Source organism: Limulus polyphemus, unplaced genomic scaffold, assembly GCF_000517525.1.
Source record: "Limulus polyphemus unplaced genomic scaffold, Limulus_polyphemus-2.1.2 Scaffold706, whole genome shotgun sequence".
Taxonomy (NCBI): domain Eukaryota; kingdom Metazoa; phylum Arthropoda; class Merostomata; order Xiphosura; family Limulidae; genus Limulus; species Limulus polyphemus.
In genome coordinates, this window is record NW_013666316.1 from 360353 (window position 1) to 374346 (window position 13994).

General features: G+C 34.9%; 1 protein-coding gene across 3 annotated transcripts in view; it reads right to left on the reverse strand.

The window, feature by feature from the left end:
* LOC106460091 (probable E3 ubiquitin-protein ligase RNF217) overlaps nt 1-13994 on the reverse strand; it is a 38552-nt gene that overhangs the window by 7103 nt on the left and 17455 nt on the right. For all 3 annotated transcript variants that reach the window (XR_002610679.1, XM_022386710.1, XM_022386711.1), the window contains exons 3-4: nt 2524-2692; nt 445-646 (exon numbers count right to left, since the gene is read on the reverse strand). Coding sequence is in view for 2 of the 3 variants with exons in the window: in XM_022386710.1 (XP_022242418.1) it covers nt 445-646; nt 2524-2692 (371 nt within the window). In the remaining variant the exon portion in view is untranslated. The remainder of the gene's footprint in view (nt 1-444; nt 647-2523; nt 2693-13994) is intronic.

A 13994-nucleotide genomic window follows, 5' to 3' on the forward strand; every position in this document is an offset into this window, starting at 1 on the left:
AATATGGCTTCATAATCGTCATCATGCCACCAGCTGTTGTGAAATGGTGATGTACCATATCACACTAAAAAAATATGGCTTCATAATGGTCATCATGCCACCAGCTGTTGTGAAATGGTGATGTACCATATCACACTAAAAAATATGGCTTCATAATGGTCATCATGCCACCAGCTGTTGTGAAATGGTGATGTACCATATAACACTAAAAAATATGGTTTCATAATGGTCATCATGCCACCAGCTGTTGTGAAATGGTGATGTACCATATAACACTAAAAAAATATGGGTTCATAATTATACAACTTTCAACAGGCTATTGTAGAAGGACATCTTTCTACAGTTTCAAAAATGGATAAAGTTTACAAGGATAAAAATAATGTATACAGGTAAGCATATTTCATTTTAGGATGAATTTCAAGTCTCTATAAAATTATCACTCACCAAAAATAGCACCACGCACTAGCTTTCTTTCCACAGGTTTGTCCAACTTGTATCGGTATTTACAGCCAAATACACTCAGTTTGCTATAGTGATCTCCAAAAAATTTGAGTCCTCGGAAACGCTCACCACATCTATAGCAAAAATCTGTTTTACAACGACTACAGTGCATATGATCACACCCACTTGACCTCTGGATATAGATCTATAAAAATTACAATCAACATTTCAGTCCCTTTTCTTTCTTAAGTTTTTAATTAATGGAAGTAATATTTTGTATTTTACATCACTAAGGATACGAACTTGTTTCAGGAAGTTATATAATAAATATATTATATAATATAATACCATATATTAAGGGTGTCAATCATTTATAACTTACTTGTTTAAATGTTAACAAAATTCAATTTTTTTTATTTTGCTTATTTGTTTAAAACTTCATATAAAAATATGCAAATCAAATATTAAGAAAACGAGTATCTGCAAATAATTGCTACTCAAGTGTTTTTTCTTTCTTTCTTTACTTCCTACATTTGTCACATGGCATCATTATCAGCGGCACACTGGATATTTACCTCCCAGTGTCTAACACAGTTTTGCTCATGTGAATAGCAATGTCATCTTCGGGAAGGTGAAATAAGAGAAGCCTTATCTGGGCATATTTTGATTAAAAGGAAAAATAAATGGTAAAAAGTAGGCTATGCTCTACAATGTTAAATCATACTGAAATAAAAGTACCCTATATATATCACGTCTGCTTCTACTTCTGGTTCTGCTGGATCTAGTGTGGAGAATTTATGTTTCGGACAAACAACTACACAAAGGTATACTAGTAGTGTTAGGAAGTGTGAAAAAACATGGTTTAAAAACAAAACACAGATGATCATTCAGTTGCTTGCAACAGACAGGCAACCAAGGATACTAGATTCAACAAGTTAACATATTTTGTTAAGCCAGTTTACAGAAAGCTGTATTAACAAACAATTACTGTACAAATAAAATTTCTCTAATAATGTTATTAGTACTCACCCTATAATTAAAACAGGCCATTATCAGACCCTGATGCAAATATTTTTTCATACAGCTTCGCTGTTTCCATTCAATTATTTATAGATATAAATGTGTAACCTTTAAAAAGCTATTTGTTTAAAAACAGGTAATAACACGTTATTATAATTTTTTTAAATTTGGTATAATCACATTTAGACAATTTTGTTTCAAAGTTTAAACGTTTGATAAATTAAACAGAATCTGGCACCTTTAATATATATATTCTATTAAATAAATTTAAAAAGATTTTTGAATAAAGTTAACTCAATTAATACAAGCAATTACACAGACACAGAATACATTATATAGTTACAGGTAAATACATTGCAATTTGAGATAAATGTCATATACAACAGATTTAATGTTAAAATGGAGATTCATCAATTTAATATTAATATATGGTAAAAACAGTTACAAATATGTTGAAGAAGAAAAAAAAAAGAGGACATTTCAGAAGAGTTTATAAATAACAATTAGAGAATGATCAAGGGTGTGCAAGTATCAATATGTCTTTACATTTAAAATGCAATTAAAACAAAATTATTGTCACAGAAAATACAAATGTTTAACCCAGAAGAATATTTAAAGCAGTAAAACATATGTTTAAACTAATAATAATAGGTTGCAAACATTAGTTGAAGCAGGAGTTTTCAGGTACTAGGCTGTATAGAGGAAAAAAGCCCACATCTTTTTCTGGGCAGAGCATACTTTGACATAATTGTGTGTCATTTTGTTCAAGGGTTATCATTTACACAAATCATGAGAAAGCAATTGAAACTGAAAGGAATAATATATTCCCCTTGGTTTGACAATGACAAACTATATCAATGTACAGTTATTACTTTTATCCTTTACATTAAAAACTGGTCAACTACTACTACTAAACTAAATACATTTATGTAAACAGTCCGATAGGAACATACTTTTCCATAATTCTAAAAGAAAGAAAATTTATTAAATTATACTGGGTAAAAAATCAATATAATTCAGAACGTTAAATAGCCTTATTCTATAAAATAATGTTGACCTTACCTTACATTTTGGGCAACGCTGGGCGTTGAATTGACCATGAGTAGTTTTTCTAGCCCACGATTTAACAAGTCGATCTCCTTTCATGTATTCTTTACATGTTAAGTCAACGTGCCATGGGGCATGGCAGCTAAAACACCAATCTAATTGACACTCTGGACATTTCACCTTGCTGAAGAATTGTAGAAATAAATAATATGGTATAAGACACAAGACAAACAAAGAAGTTAGGTATTTATATTTAATTATCACTAGATGGCAGTACAATCTAACGTCTTTTCTTTTAAAGAACTTGTCAGATTACATGTTTAAAAATAAATAAGAGTTCTTCGTAATTATAAAACACAGTGATCATAAACTGAAAAAAAAAGTTAAATTCACTACAGTATGTACACTCACGACTTGTTTAGTGACCACCCTTCGAATATTGCGGTTTTTCATTATTAGTGTTGCCACGATCACACACATAGGTTTACCCCTTGTTCATTTCTGCTTAGAGGTTCATTACGACACTCATCCACCTGACTATTTACGCACATAACTTGTTTGTTTTGTAGTTAAGCACAAAGCTACACAATGGGCTATCTGTGCTCTGCCCACCACGGGCATCGAAACCCGGTTTCTAGCGTTGTAAGTCCATAGACTTACCGCTGTGCCGCTGGGGGGCACGCATATAACAACCCGGGTGAAAAGCGATTTATTCAGGCACAGGAAAATTAGCATGCTAACTAGTGGAACGTAAATGTTGATGTACTCCTGATAATGTTTTCGTTTTTATTGCAGATATTTGTCTATTACAGCTATTTACATGTGAAAACAAGTTTTACGTGTTCTCATTTACTGTAAATAACGTTTATCGAAATTACACATACAAAAAAATGAACAAAGTATAAACATCCAACTTCTTTGGAACAGCCCCCCAGTGGCACAGCGGTATGTCTGTGGACTTACAACGCTAGAAACCGGGTTTCGATACCCGTGGTGGGCAGAGCACAGATAGCCCATTCTGTAGCTTTGTGCTTAATTCTAAACAAACAAATCTTTGGAACATGTTGGTACAGAGATGTTTTCATTTCCTATTTATTTATTTTTTTTACTAGTGAATAATATACATGTTAACATTAAACAGTTAAAGAGCAGAAAATCAGCATTTCATTTAGTCACGTTACTAAATTATCGGCACATTATATGTAGTCAGTGATGGTTTTAGGGGATGAGAAGCTAAAGCAATTGCTTATGCCATGGTTGGCTAAATAACGTCATAACCAGGGGTGAAAGTCCAAAAAAAAAAAGTTGAGGTAATCAGCTGGGTGAAGTGGACCTAATTTTGAAAAATAAAAAAAAATCTACGATTAAATATAAACAACGACAAAGCAGCAAAAATAAGTCCCGGTACTAGTACTGCCTTAAAAAATAAGTACCGGCAGAGTTTCACCCCTGGTCATAACCACAAATAAATTCAATAAGAAAATTCGTTTTAATAATGATGTTTGTGTCCAAAAACGGCACAATCATTCCTTTTTAATTATGCCCATACTATCAAGTAATAATCGATTGGGTTGCACTGGAGAGAAAGAGCAATAGACTCGAAAGAACACAACTGAATGTGAGAAAAACTGAATTTGTAGTTTATTCATAACATCCAGTTTATGTTCTGTTAAAAAATGAATCGTGCATCCTGACACTTTGTTTATTAACGATTTTTTTTAAACTGCATCTCGCTAGAGATAAAAAAACACCGGATTCACAGAAAACAAAATAAATACTTGGGATTAACAAAAATCTTTACATCACAAGAGACAAAATGCCATATGCTCCAATTCTATTGATTAAAGTGTATTATCGGCCAAGATATCGGTTTCGACTTCGGAGGCTCTTGATCTTTTAAAAAAACACCAACAAAAACCAGGGATAATGTGCAGGCCGAATCAGATGACGCTGGATTACAAAGTGAGACCACAGAGGTAAGATTAATTCAAATATTATCTGACAATACAAGTGTCCAGAAAATATAAATGACAAGCAAAGATGTGGATTTGTCAAGAGTGAGATCCCAAACAAACAATGGATATTGAATTTCTGCAAAATAATGAAGTTCCTAGAGGCTTTACGAAAAACTATTATATATTCACCTCAAATATGTTCGCCGATCGTAGCTTGTGTATTCTGAGTCTTCATATAAAGTGTTTTGTTTTAGCTGTATTCTTTTTGGAAAACGTAATAATGCTATTTCGAGGAGCGACTTCAACGAGTGGAAGCACCTTCCTTTTAGTCTGTTTGTTTTTGGAATTTCGCGCAAAGCTACACGAGGGCTATCTACGCTAGCCGTCCCTAATTTAGCAGTGTAAGACTAGAGGGAAGGCAGCTAGTCATCACCACCCACCGCCAACTCTTGGGCTACTCTTTTACCAACGAATAGTGGGATTGACCGTCACATTATAACGCCCCCACGGCTGAAAGGGCGAGCATGTTTGGTGGGATGCGGATTCGAACCCGCGACCCTCAGATTGTGAGTCGAGCACCTTATCCACCTGGCCATGCCGGGCACTCCTTTTAGTCTGAAAGAGCATGAATGCTCGCCAGCACATGTGTAAAACATGGAGCCATGGTGGAATCCGAGAGTATGGATCAGAAGCAAAAAAAGAAAAACTATACATAGTGTTAACACGGAGCGATGTTTCACCAAAACATCATTACTGGATATCTATTCTTACAGGACTCATTTGCGTAGTTTGTCGTTTGGAAGAACTTAATTTGGCCTTTCATGGAACAACAAAAGGGCTTCATGATCCTAACAATGGAAATTTCCCCATAAAGTTGAACTAGTCGCAAAGTTTGACCCCATAATGACCGAACACCTGAGACGAACCGACAAAAGGTAAATTATAGATCATTATCTCATTAAAGATATTTAGAACGAATTAATTATCTGAATGGGAAAGTACATCATTCAGGCTATTTTCTAAAAGGTTAATCAAACCAAGTATTTTGGTATGATCGTAGACAACACAACAGACGTCAGCCACACTGGTCAACTGCCCATCGTTAACTGTGAATTAATGGGTGACGAGTCATTTTCAGAACATTTTTACTGGATTTCTTACTGTTTGGGCAACTAATGGTGAGGCTCTATGCGTCACCTTTTTGGACCATAAGAAGAATTTAAAAACCAATATTGATGACTGCAGAAGACAGAGGTATGACAGTGGAAGCAATACGAAGGGTAAAAGGTAGTGTGTGCAGCAGAGTTTGGGACATTAACAAAAAAGCACTGTTTATATCTTGTATATTCACAGCCTAAATTTGGCTGTACTGAGTGCTGCTAAATCATCTGTGTTGTCTGTAACATTTTGGGGGTTGTACCTCGTCTTTTTGTCATCTTCAGTTCTACCCGGCGCTGATCCATACTAAAACAACGTGTTACCGAACTTACTGTCAAACAACCGTCAGAGACTCGCAAGAAATACCGCATACAAAGCATTAAACTGCTTCGACATCAATTCAGTAAAGTGTGCATGGTGGCCTCGAAGATTGGTATATCACGCAACTCGGTGAACTGCAAGCTGCCCTCGAAGCACCGGTAGATCACGCAACTCAGAAAAAAAGGACAGAGCGACTACATCGAAGTATAGAGCTTTGCACGAGAGATCTTTTCAGGGCACTTCCTAGTGAGTCTTTTAGTATTGCACGATATTTTGTTTCACATCAATCGCGTAAGCAAACGGCTTCAGAGAATCAATATAGCAGTGTACAACTTTAAAAATGGAATGCACGCAATGCTTAAATTTCTGACAAGGTCATAGATAAGGCGGGTTTGCATCAGTTCACATTTTCGACACGGAAGATCACAAACCAGATGAACATCGAGATAACATTTCCAGATTAGAGAAGCAGAAGTAAGAAAGTGATATTTGATTATGAACGTCTATACGGTGTTGCCAAACTCCAGAAGAGAGGTTTAAGCAATATTTCTTCCTTCCTTCCGCTAGTTGATGGAATCGCAACTAATCTAAATGAAGGATTATCTCAAATTGAGATTTCTACAGCTTCCTTGGCTTTCTTTTCAGTACTAGAGAAATGAGCAAGACCATAGTTAACAACACCTTATGTGAAAGGTGAAAACATTTGACTCTAAACATGGGTAACATTGGCTGTGATGACTTGCGATTCGCTAAGCTGTGAATGCTTTACCAGCTGTTGTGTCCAATTTGCTACACTGAAAAGTTGTTGAATCTGTATCGAAACATTAACTTTGCATTACGCGTCCTTTTGACTGTACCTATAACTATGACGCCACAATCTAGTGAAGGACTACATGCGTACAACAATATCATCCGAATGGCTTAGATGAAATATCACTAAAAACATTTGAGGACTTTGTCTCCGCGAAAGCACGGAAAGTTCGCTTTTAAATCATTTATACGTTTGCTTTTACCTCACCTGAATTAACAGTTATGCCTTGAAGAAAATTAGTAACAATGATCATTTTGTTGCAACTTTTTAACTAGCTCAGTAATGGGCTACAGGCATCATATTTGTCTATAATAACTTCTGGTATAATTTCTGTTTACTTAATCAACATTTTCAATGTTTCTTTGTTTGAAGTTTTGATCATCGTTCCACTTAAAGTAAAATATATATATTAACATCTTATCTCTGTTTGGGCTACCGATTTTGTATGTTATTACCACGTGTACAAATCTCGTATAAATGAAAATCACATAACAACGACAATATAGATTTGTTTAGGACATAAAGCATGACAAACTCGTAGATTTGTTTAGGACATAAAACATGACAAACTCGTAGATTTTTCTAGCAACACCTCCGTAGATCTTAATAATATAAAACCTTGTACAAACCAGAACTTGCTCAGTATATTTACTCCATACTGCTACAGATAATCACCTAATATTTCTTGTCTACACTGAAAAATATTATTATTATGGCTGCAAAAAACAACAACTTTCAATGAGCATTCTATTGTTTGTATAGCGTAAATAACGTAGCAGTGAAAGCAATGGAACGCATGTAACGGCCATGCCTCTGCCCTGGATATCCAGCAGGCTAACGCCAGCTCTTTATGTAGTAAACTCTAACAGCTAAGAACGACCACCCAATGATATCTTGTTTTATAATTGATAAATGTCTTCCATGTATATTCTAACTGAGCGGTATTTACAATAGTTACTATGCTGCTCAATTATAGAACTTAACAATCACGGGGGTGGAGGTGTACTCGTTCAGTAGGTTGTCCAAGAAATGCCATAAAATTTTCAGAAATTCACCCCTTATTATGTGTATAGACTGCAAACGAATACAGTTTAGTCAGTTTTCTAGAAACCAGCAACGACCGAGAAAATATTTCAAAGCACAAAATGTCTGCTAACTAAACTCATAAACGAGTGTAAAGTCCAAAAGATCAGTAGAAGAACTTTGACACATGATAAAACATTCTTTCTTCACAACCGTAAGACAATTAAAGACTATTATCATTATACCACAACCAAGAAACAACCCGATCATTACACCACGGCCATAAAATAATGAAATCCTGACAACTCTACAGCACAGAATCAATTACAACCATAAAACAATCGGAGTCTGTCATTGTTATACCGCGACCATCAAACAAATCAGCCTGTCACTGTTATACATAACGGCCATAAAATAATGAAATCCTGACAACTCTACAGCACAGAATCAATTACAACCATAAAACAATCGGAGCCTGTCATTGTTATACTACAACTATAATATATTCAAATTCTGTCACCATCACAGATTAAACACCTTAAGGCAGTGAATACTCATCCTGACACCATTGTAAGTTTGAAAGAGGTTACAACAATAATTATAGAGAAGGGGCAGTTATAAAAAATAACAAAGAGTAGGGTACTCGTTATTTTTGTTGGCTTCACGAAGATGGCGGGGCGGAGTGCGTGCGTCATTCGCCAACAGAAAGGTAATGGCAAAGGAGAGATTGGTGAATTGAAATGGCTGTCAAATTGTAAAAATGGACAATGGATAAAGTGTTTTAGAATCCCTCTGGGACACCCAAGAACCCCTGAAAATTTTATTATGATCAAAAGTATGGAAATAAGAAAATTTTCGTTAAGGACATTCAAAGAGACACAAAACACTTTATAGTGTAGTTCAGTTATCGAAGAAACAAATCTAACGATCAGTAATAACCATACCAATTTTTCTAATGAGCTTTTGAAGACTGTGTTGCTCAACCACGTGCTAACTACATCCATCTTGACATCAACAGCTGTTGAAGACGCTATAAAATTATCAGAACTACCTATACTAATTTTACAACATTAAATGGAGGTGTTACTATAACGATCATGTTGGAACTTCAACCATCTTGATAACATTAGGTGTTATGTACATTAATACAGTGATTACTGCTAACTATATCAATTTTCTCCATAACGTGTTCAATACACTATCAACCATCTTGATACCATTAGGTGTTATGTACATTAATACAGTGATTACTGCTAACTATATCAATTTTCTCCATAACGTGTTCAATACACTATCAACCATCTTGATAACGTTAGGTGTTATGTACATTAATACAGTAATTACTGCTAACTATATCAATTTTCTCCATAACGTGTTCAATACACTATCAACCATCTTGATAACATTAGGTGTTATGTACATTAATACAGTAATTACTGTTAACTATATCAATTTTCTCCATAGCGTGTTCAATACAATAACATTGATGAGCGTCTTCAACAAGTTGTTGTCGTCAGGTGTTCATTTATGAGCGGCCTTAAGATATTTTACGGTTTGTGTTAAGATTGTGAGATACTCGTTTATAGTAAACTGATTGCATTAGTTGGCAGGACAAAGATGTTTAGTGTTAATGTGTTCTTTTAATGATCATAAATAGCTATGTACTATTTAATCAATGAAAAATTACAAAAACCTTTTTCTCATTCAATACAAGATATAGGATTTTTTGACACGTTACCTAGTTTCTAAACACAAATGCAAGCTTTCCTTTTCTACGTTGGTATGTTTATAATACACTTAAATCTTTTATAATGCAAATACCATTCACCAACAGGATATTAACATTTTTGCCATCATCTAAACTGGTGATGACTAATCAAACAGATAGAAAGACATTTGCAATTACACAAATACATATGCACGGGTACACTGATTTTTGTGATCCTGCCGAAGGTTTAGTATGTCATATTAAAACGATTTTGGAGCTTCACCACGACATTACAGTCTATGTCGCCACGTCTGGTAATGCTCTATCTGAAGACCATGCACATTGACAACAGCCCTACAGCGTAGTTTCTACTGAACAGGCTTTCATGTCCAAAGCACACTACTCTTCCCTGTGAGCCTTCCATAATAAATCTAGTTTATGAGGATGATGATTTCCCAGTGCCCATTTGAACAGTCCAATCACAGAGAAACCTGACAACCCGATCGGTATGTCTTTGTGTGGAAGAGCATGAATACCTAATTCATTTTCCAACTGCTTGACGAATGTGATGGGTAAATAGGATGAATGGCTGGAAAGCTTTATCTTTGTCAGCCCATACTATGTCGGACTTGTTTCTATATAAAGCCAGTATTTCTGTGTGGTACACATGGTCCAGAATATATGACATTTTAACATTTGTATCCACTGTCCTGTCCCTAATTTGCCTTTGATTAGTATAATCTATTTTCATGGATCCCCTCGTAAAAATTTCATGGCAAATCATTTACCACTTTTGGATTTTTTTTTTTCATCCATTGACTGGTAGAAAATGGCGCGTAGACTTGTTACAGTTCTTAGTGTATATATACAGTTCATTCAGTGCCAGCCACTACGTACTACCATTTTTCTCCAGCTAGGTACCGTTCATACTGTTTACTAGAGTTGGTCTTCCTTTCCTGGATATGTCGTTGAAGTACGTTATGTATACGCAAATTATTTGATGATGTTGCGTAATGTTGCCTGGGCTACGTGGGTGGCTTTTTTCATTGACTTTCGACTCATTGCGCACTTTAAACACAAACTTCATTCATTCCTGCAAAAATTCAACAATATTCTTGCTAAAGATGTTTGGTTTGTTATGAATTTCGCGCAAAGCTACACGAGGGCTATCTGCGCTAGCCATCATTAATTTAGCAGTGTAAGACTAGAGGGAAGGTAGCTAGTCATCACCACCCACCACCAACTCTTGGACTACTCTTTTACCAACGAATAGTGGGATTGACCGTCACATTATAACGTCCCCACGGCTGAAAGGACGAGCATGTTTGGTGTGACGGGGATTCGAACCCGCAACCCGCAGATTGGGAGTCGAGCGCCCTAACCACCTGGCCATGCCGGGCCTGCTAAAGATTAAGGGCTTAGAAGTTTTACAGAGTGTCACTACCTTTAAAAAATTCACATCTACACCGATTCCTTGTGATATTGTTTAGGGTTAATGTGAACCGTTTTAGTATAGTAACCACTATTGGTTTTACCTACCGGTAGTTTAAATTCTTGTTACATAGAGATATTAACAATATAACAGTTTCTTTTATTGTATGACATTACGTCTTTTGTGTAGGTGCTTTTTGATGATTACTTTCTTCGCCATAGTAACGAATGTTTTAATTTTCTTTTCTAAATTATATTATTATTACTGGTCATACTATTTAGTATATTAAATGGCACATTTTTTTTAGTATACTTTACAGTATTGTTAGCTTAATATGTATATATATTATGACAAACTCAAATTTCCTAAGCTAGCCGAACCTCGTGAGATATTATTGAGATCATGGCAGAAAATATTGTTAATAGCGAGGATATCTAACTGATGAAACAATGTGTTTTAACTTTTATAGCTGGAAACATAAGAAAAATATATATATGATTGGTTATACTGCCAGGTTGATTTTAAGTTTCGCTCTAAACACATAGCCTGCTCTGACTTGTTTAATGTTAAGAAAAAAAGGATATCCCTATCTTCGAAATTTTAATATATAAAATCAGAACACATTTTTTTGATCTGAGTGTAAGAAAAATTTGCGTCTGAAAGGGCTGTTATGTACTTTTCCCAAAAGCGATCAATCTTCGGTGGCTTCACACTCACTACAAAACGCCAATGTCAAAATATAGTTCTTGTACATCCAAATCCATCAAGACTTAAAATCGGCTGTGGTTGTCACGTAATTTGCTGATTTGCATACTCAAAATCGTTTTAATATAACGTACCCACCCTCTGTGTGTCGTTAATACATGTAATTATCATGAAAAATTAGACTAAAAATCGTGTTTTTATGTAGTTTAACCCTCATATTACCGAATTAGTGGGGTAATTGTGATATTGAAACTATTTTTAATTTTGTACATGCGTATTTGTGACTCATGTGTTATTGTGAACCTGATGTGATAATATTTTATGGCATAACTTATTTTTACCGCTTTCTCTTTAAATATAAAAACTGGGCCTTTTTAAGCAATATATATGTTCTATACCTATATTTCCCTTTATTGTTATAATAAAGCACCCACTGCTTACGAGGTGGCCGTCACCATGTTTCTTTGCCAGAAATATATACGAATAATGCTTATCATCTGAATATTTTAAAGTCGGAAAGATTAAAGATGACACATATTGAATTTTTAAACACAGCCTATGCAATTGTCAGCACAGATTGCTCAGTGTATGAACTAAAGATTAGATGAAATTTCGACTTCAACTGCTGTGAAATAATGTGCTGGTGCAATGTAATAAATAACATTCTTTACCTGATTTTCGTGTTATTGAAACTTCTACGTACAATCGTTTTTATAAGAAAAAATTTTTAGGCTGTCCAGTTTTCCTGTGATTTTTACCATATTAAATACCGTTTGTTTTGTATTAATTTCGCGCAAAGCTACTCGAGGGCTATATGCGCTAGCCGTCCCTGATTTAGCAGTGACGGTAGATAGTGAACAACACCCACCGCCAGCTCTTGGATTGCTCTTTACCAACGAACAGTGGGGTTGACCGTGACTTTGTAACGCCCCCACAGCTAAAAGTGCAAGCATGTTCGATAACGGGGATTCGAACGCGTGACCCGCAGATTACGAGTTGAGCGCACTAACTACCAGACCATTAAATGACATACTTATCACAACAGGGCAATAAACCTTAGTATATATCGTGGCCAACATGAAGCTAGAGACTTCGAACTTGACAATAACAGCTCTCAGTTACAAAAACCACACCAGATTAGTTACCTCATTTAAAAGCAGATTCAGCTCATTCCGGTAGCTACATAATAATTAAGGTTACTGACCTTGCAGGTCTAACTACCATATTTGCTGGGAACAACAATACGAGTTTTCTTGCCTGATGTCATAGGCGTCGCCACGATTTTTTCAGAGAAAAGTAATTGAAATCAGTAATACGTGTCAGCCTACGTAAGCTGAGTCAGTAGCACTACATTGCATAGCCCACAGGTTGGTTCATGTCAGAGACTGAAGAAACACGTTAGCAAACGAAAGATGATGTTATGTGTGTAAATTTATTTTAAAAAGCCACGTTAACGAGTTTATTCAGCAATAGATTTAACTTTTCCATTATCATCAAAACATCAATGAATGTTAACCAATCGTCTATGATATAAGGTGATTTATTATCATATATTTGAGTTTATGGATTTTCCATGCTCTCAAAACACTAAAAACAAAATACGTATCACGTGACACATTTTTTATAATAATTTGAATGTAAACTTGACATTGATATGAAAGGAATTTTAAAAAATCACTTTTTTTAGGCCGGACAACAGAGAATAACATAATGGTACATCAAACTTAAAGTAATCAATAAAAAGAAACAAAACAAAAAAAAACTCCTTTTAATTATTAATAAACAATACGAACCTGTGTTAATCAAGATATAACATCTATCTATCTATATACTACTAAAACTCTGAGTTTGTTTGTTTGTGTGCTTGTCTGTAATTAAATACAGCAAAAACGGCGTACAATACCGCCATATTTGTAATAAAATGAGAATAGAAACATAATAAAACAAGTTTCGTTAAAATCGGGCCACGGGTTACTGAGTTAGCGCCGTTTTTCGGGTCACTTTTCGTACATTCCATTATTATAAAACTTCGTTTTCTACCTGATGAATCACTTTAAAATATCTTCTATACAACAATATATGCACAACAGAAATTAAATGATGAGATAAAAATGTGTTATAACGGCGAGTAGAAAGAACAACAATAAAATGGACCTACAATATTATTGACTATTTGCAAATAGTAACTATGGAGACGGGGTATTAAAATAAAAATCAAGTCGAGAACAACAACAAAATTTTATAAACAAAATCCTCTCGCCGAGCATTGGCTATTATATTATTTCCCGGTCAATGTTTCCATCTTCATTAAAAGGCGTAAGATGACAAAAACAAGATATTGAAGAATCTATCTATATATCAAAAAAATCATTC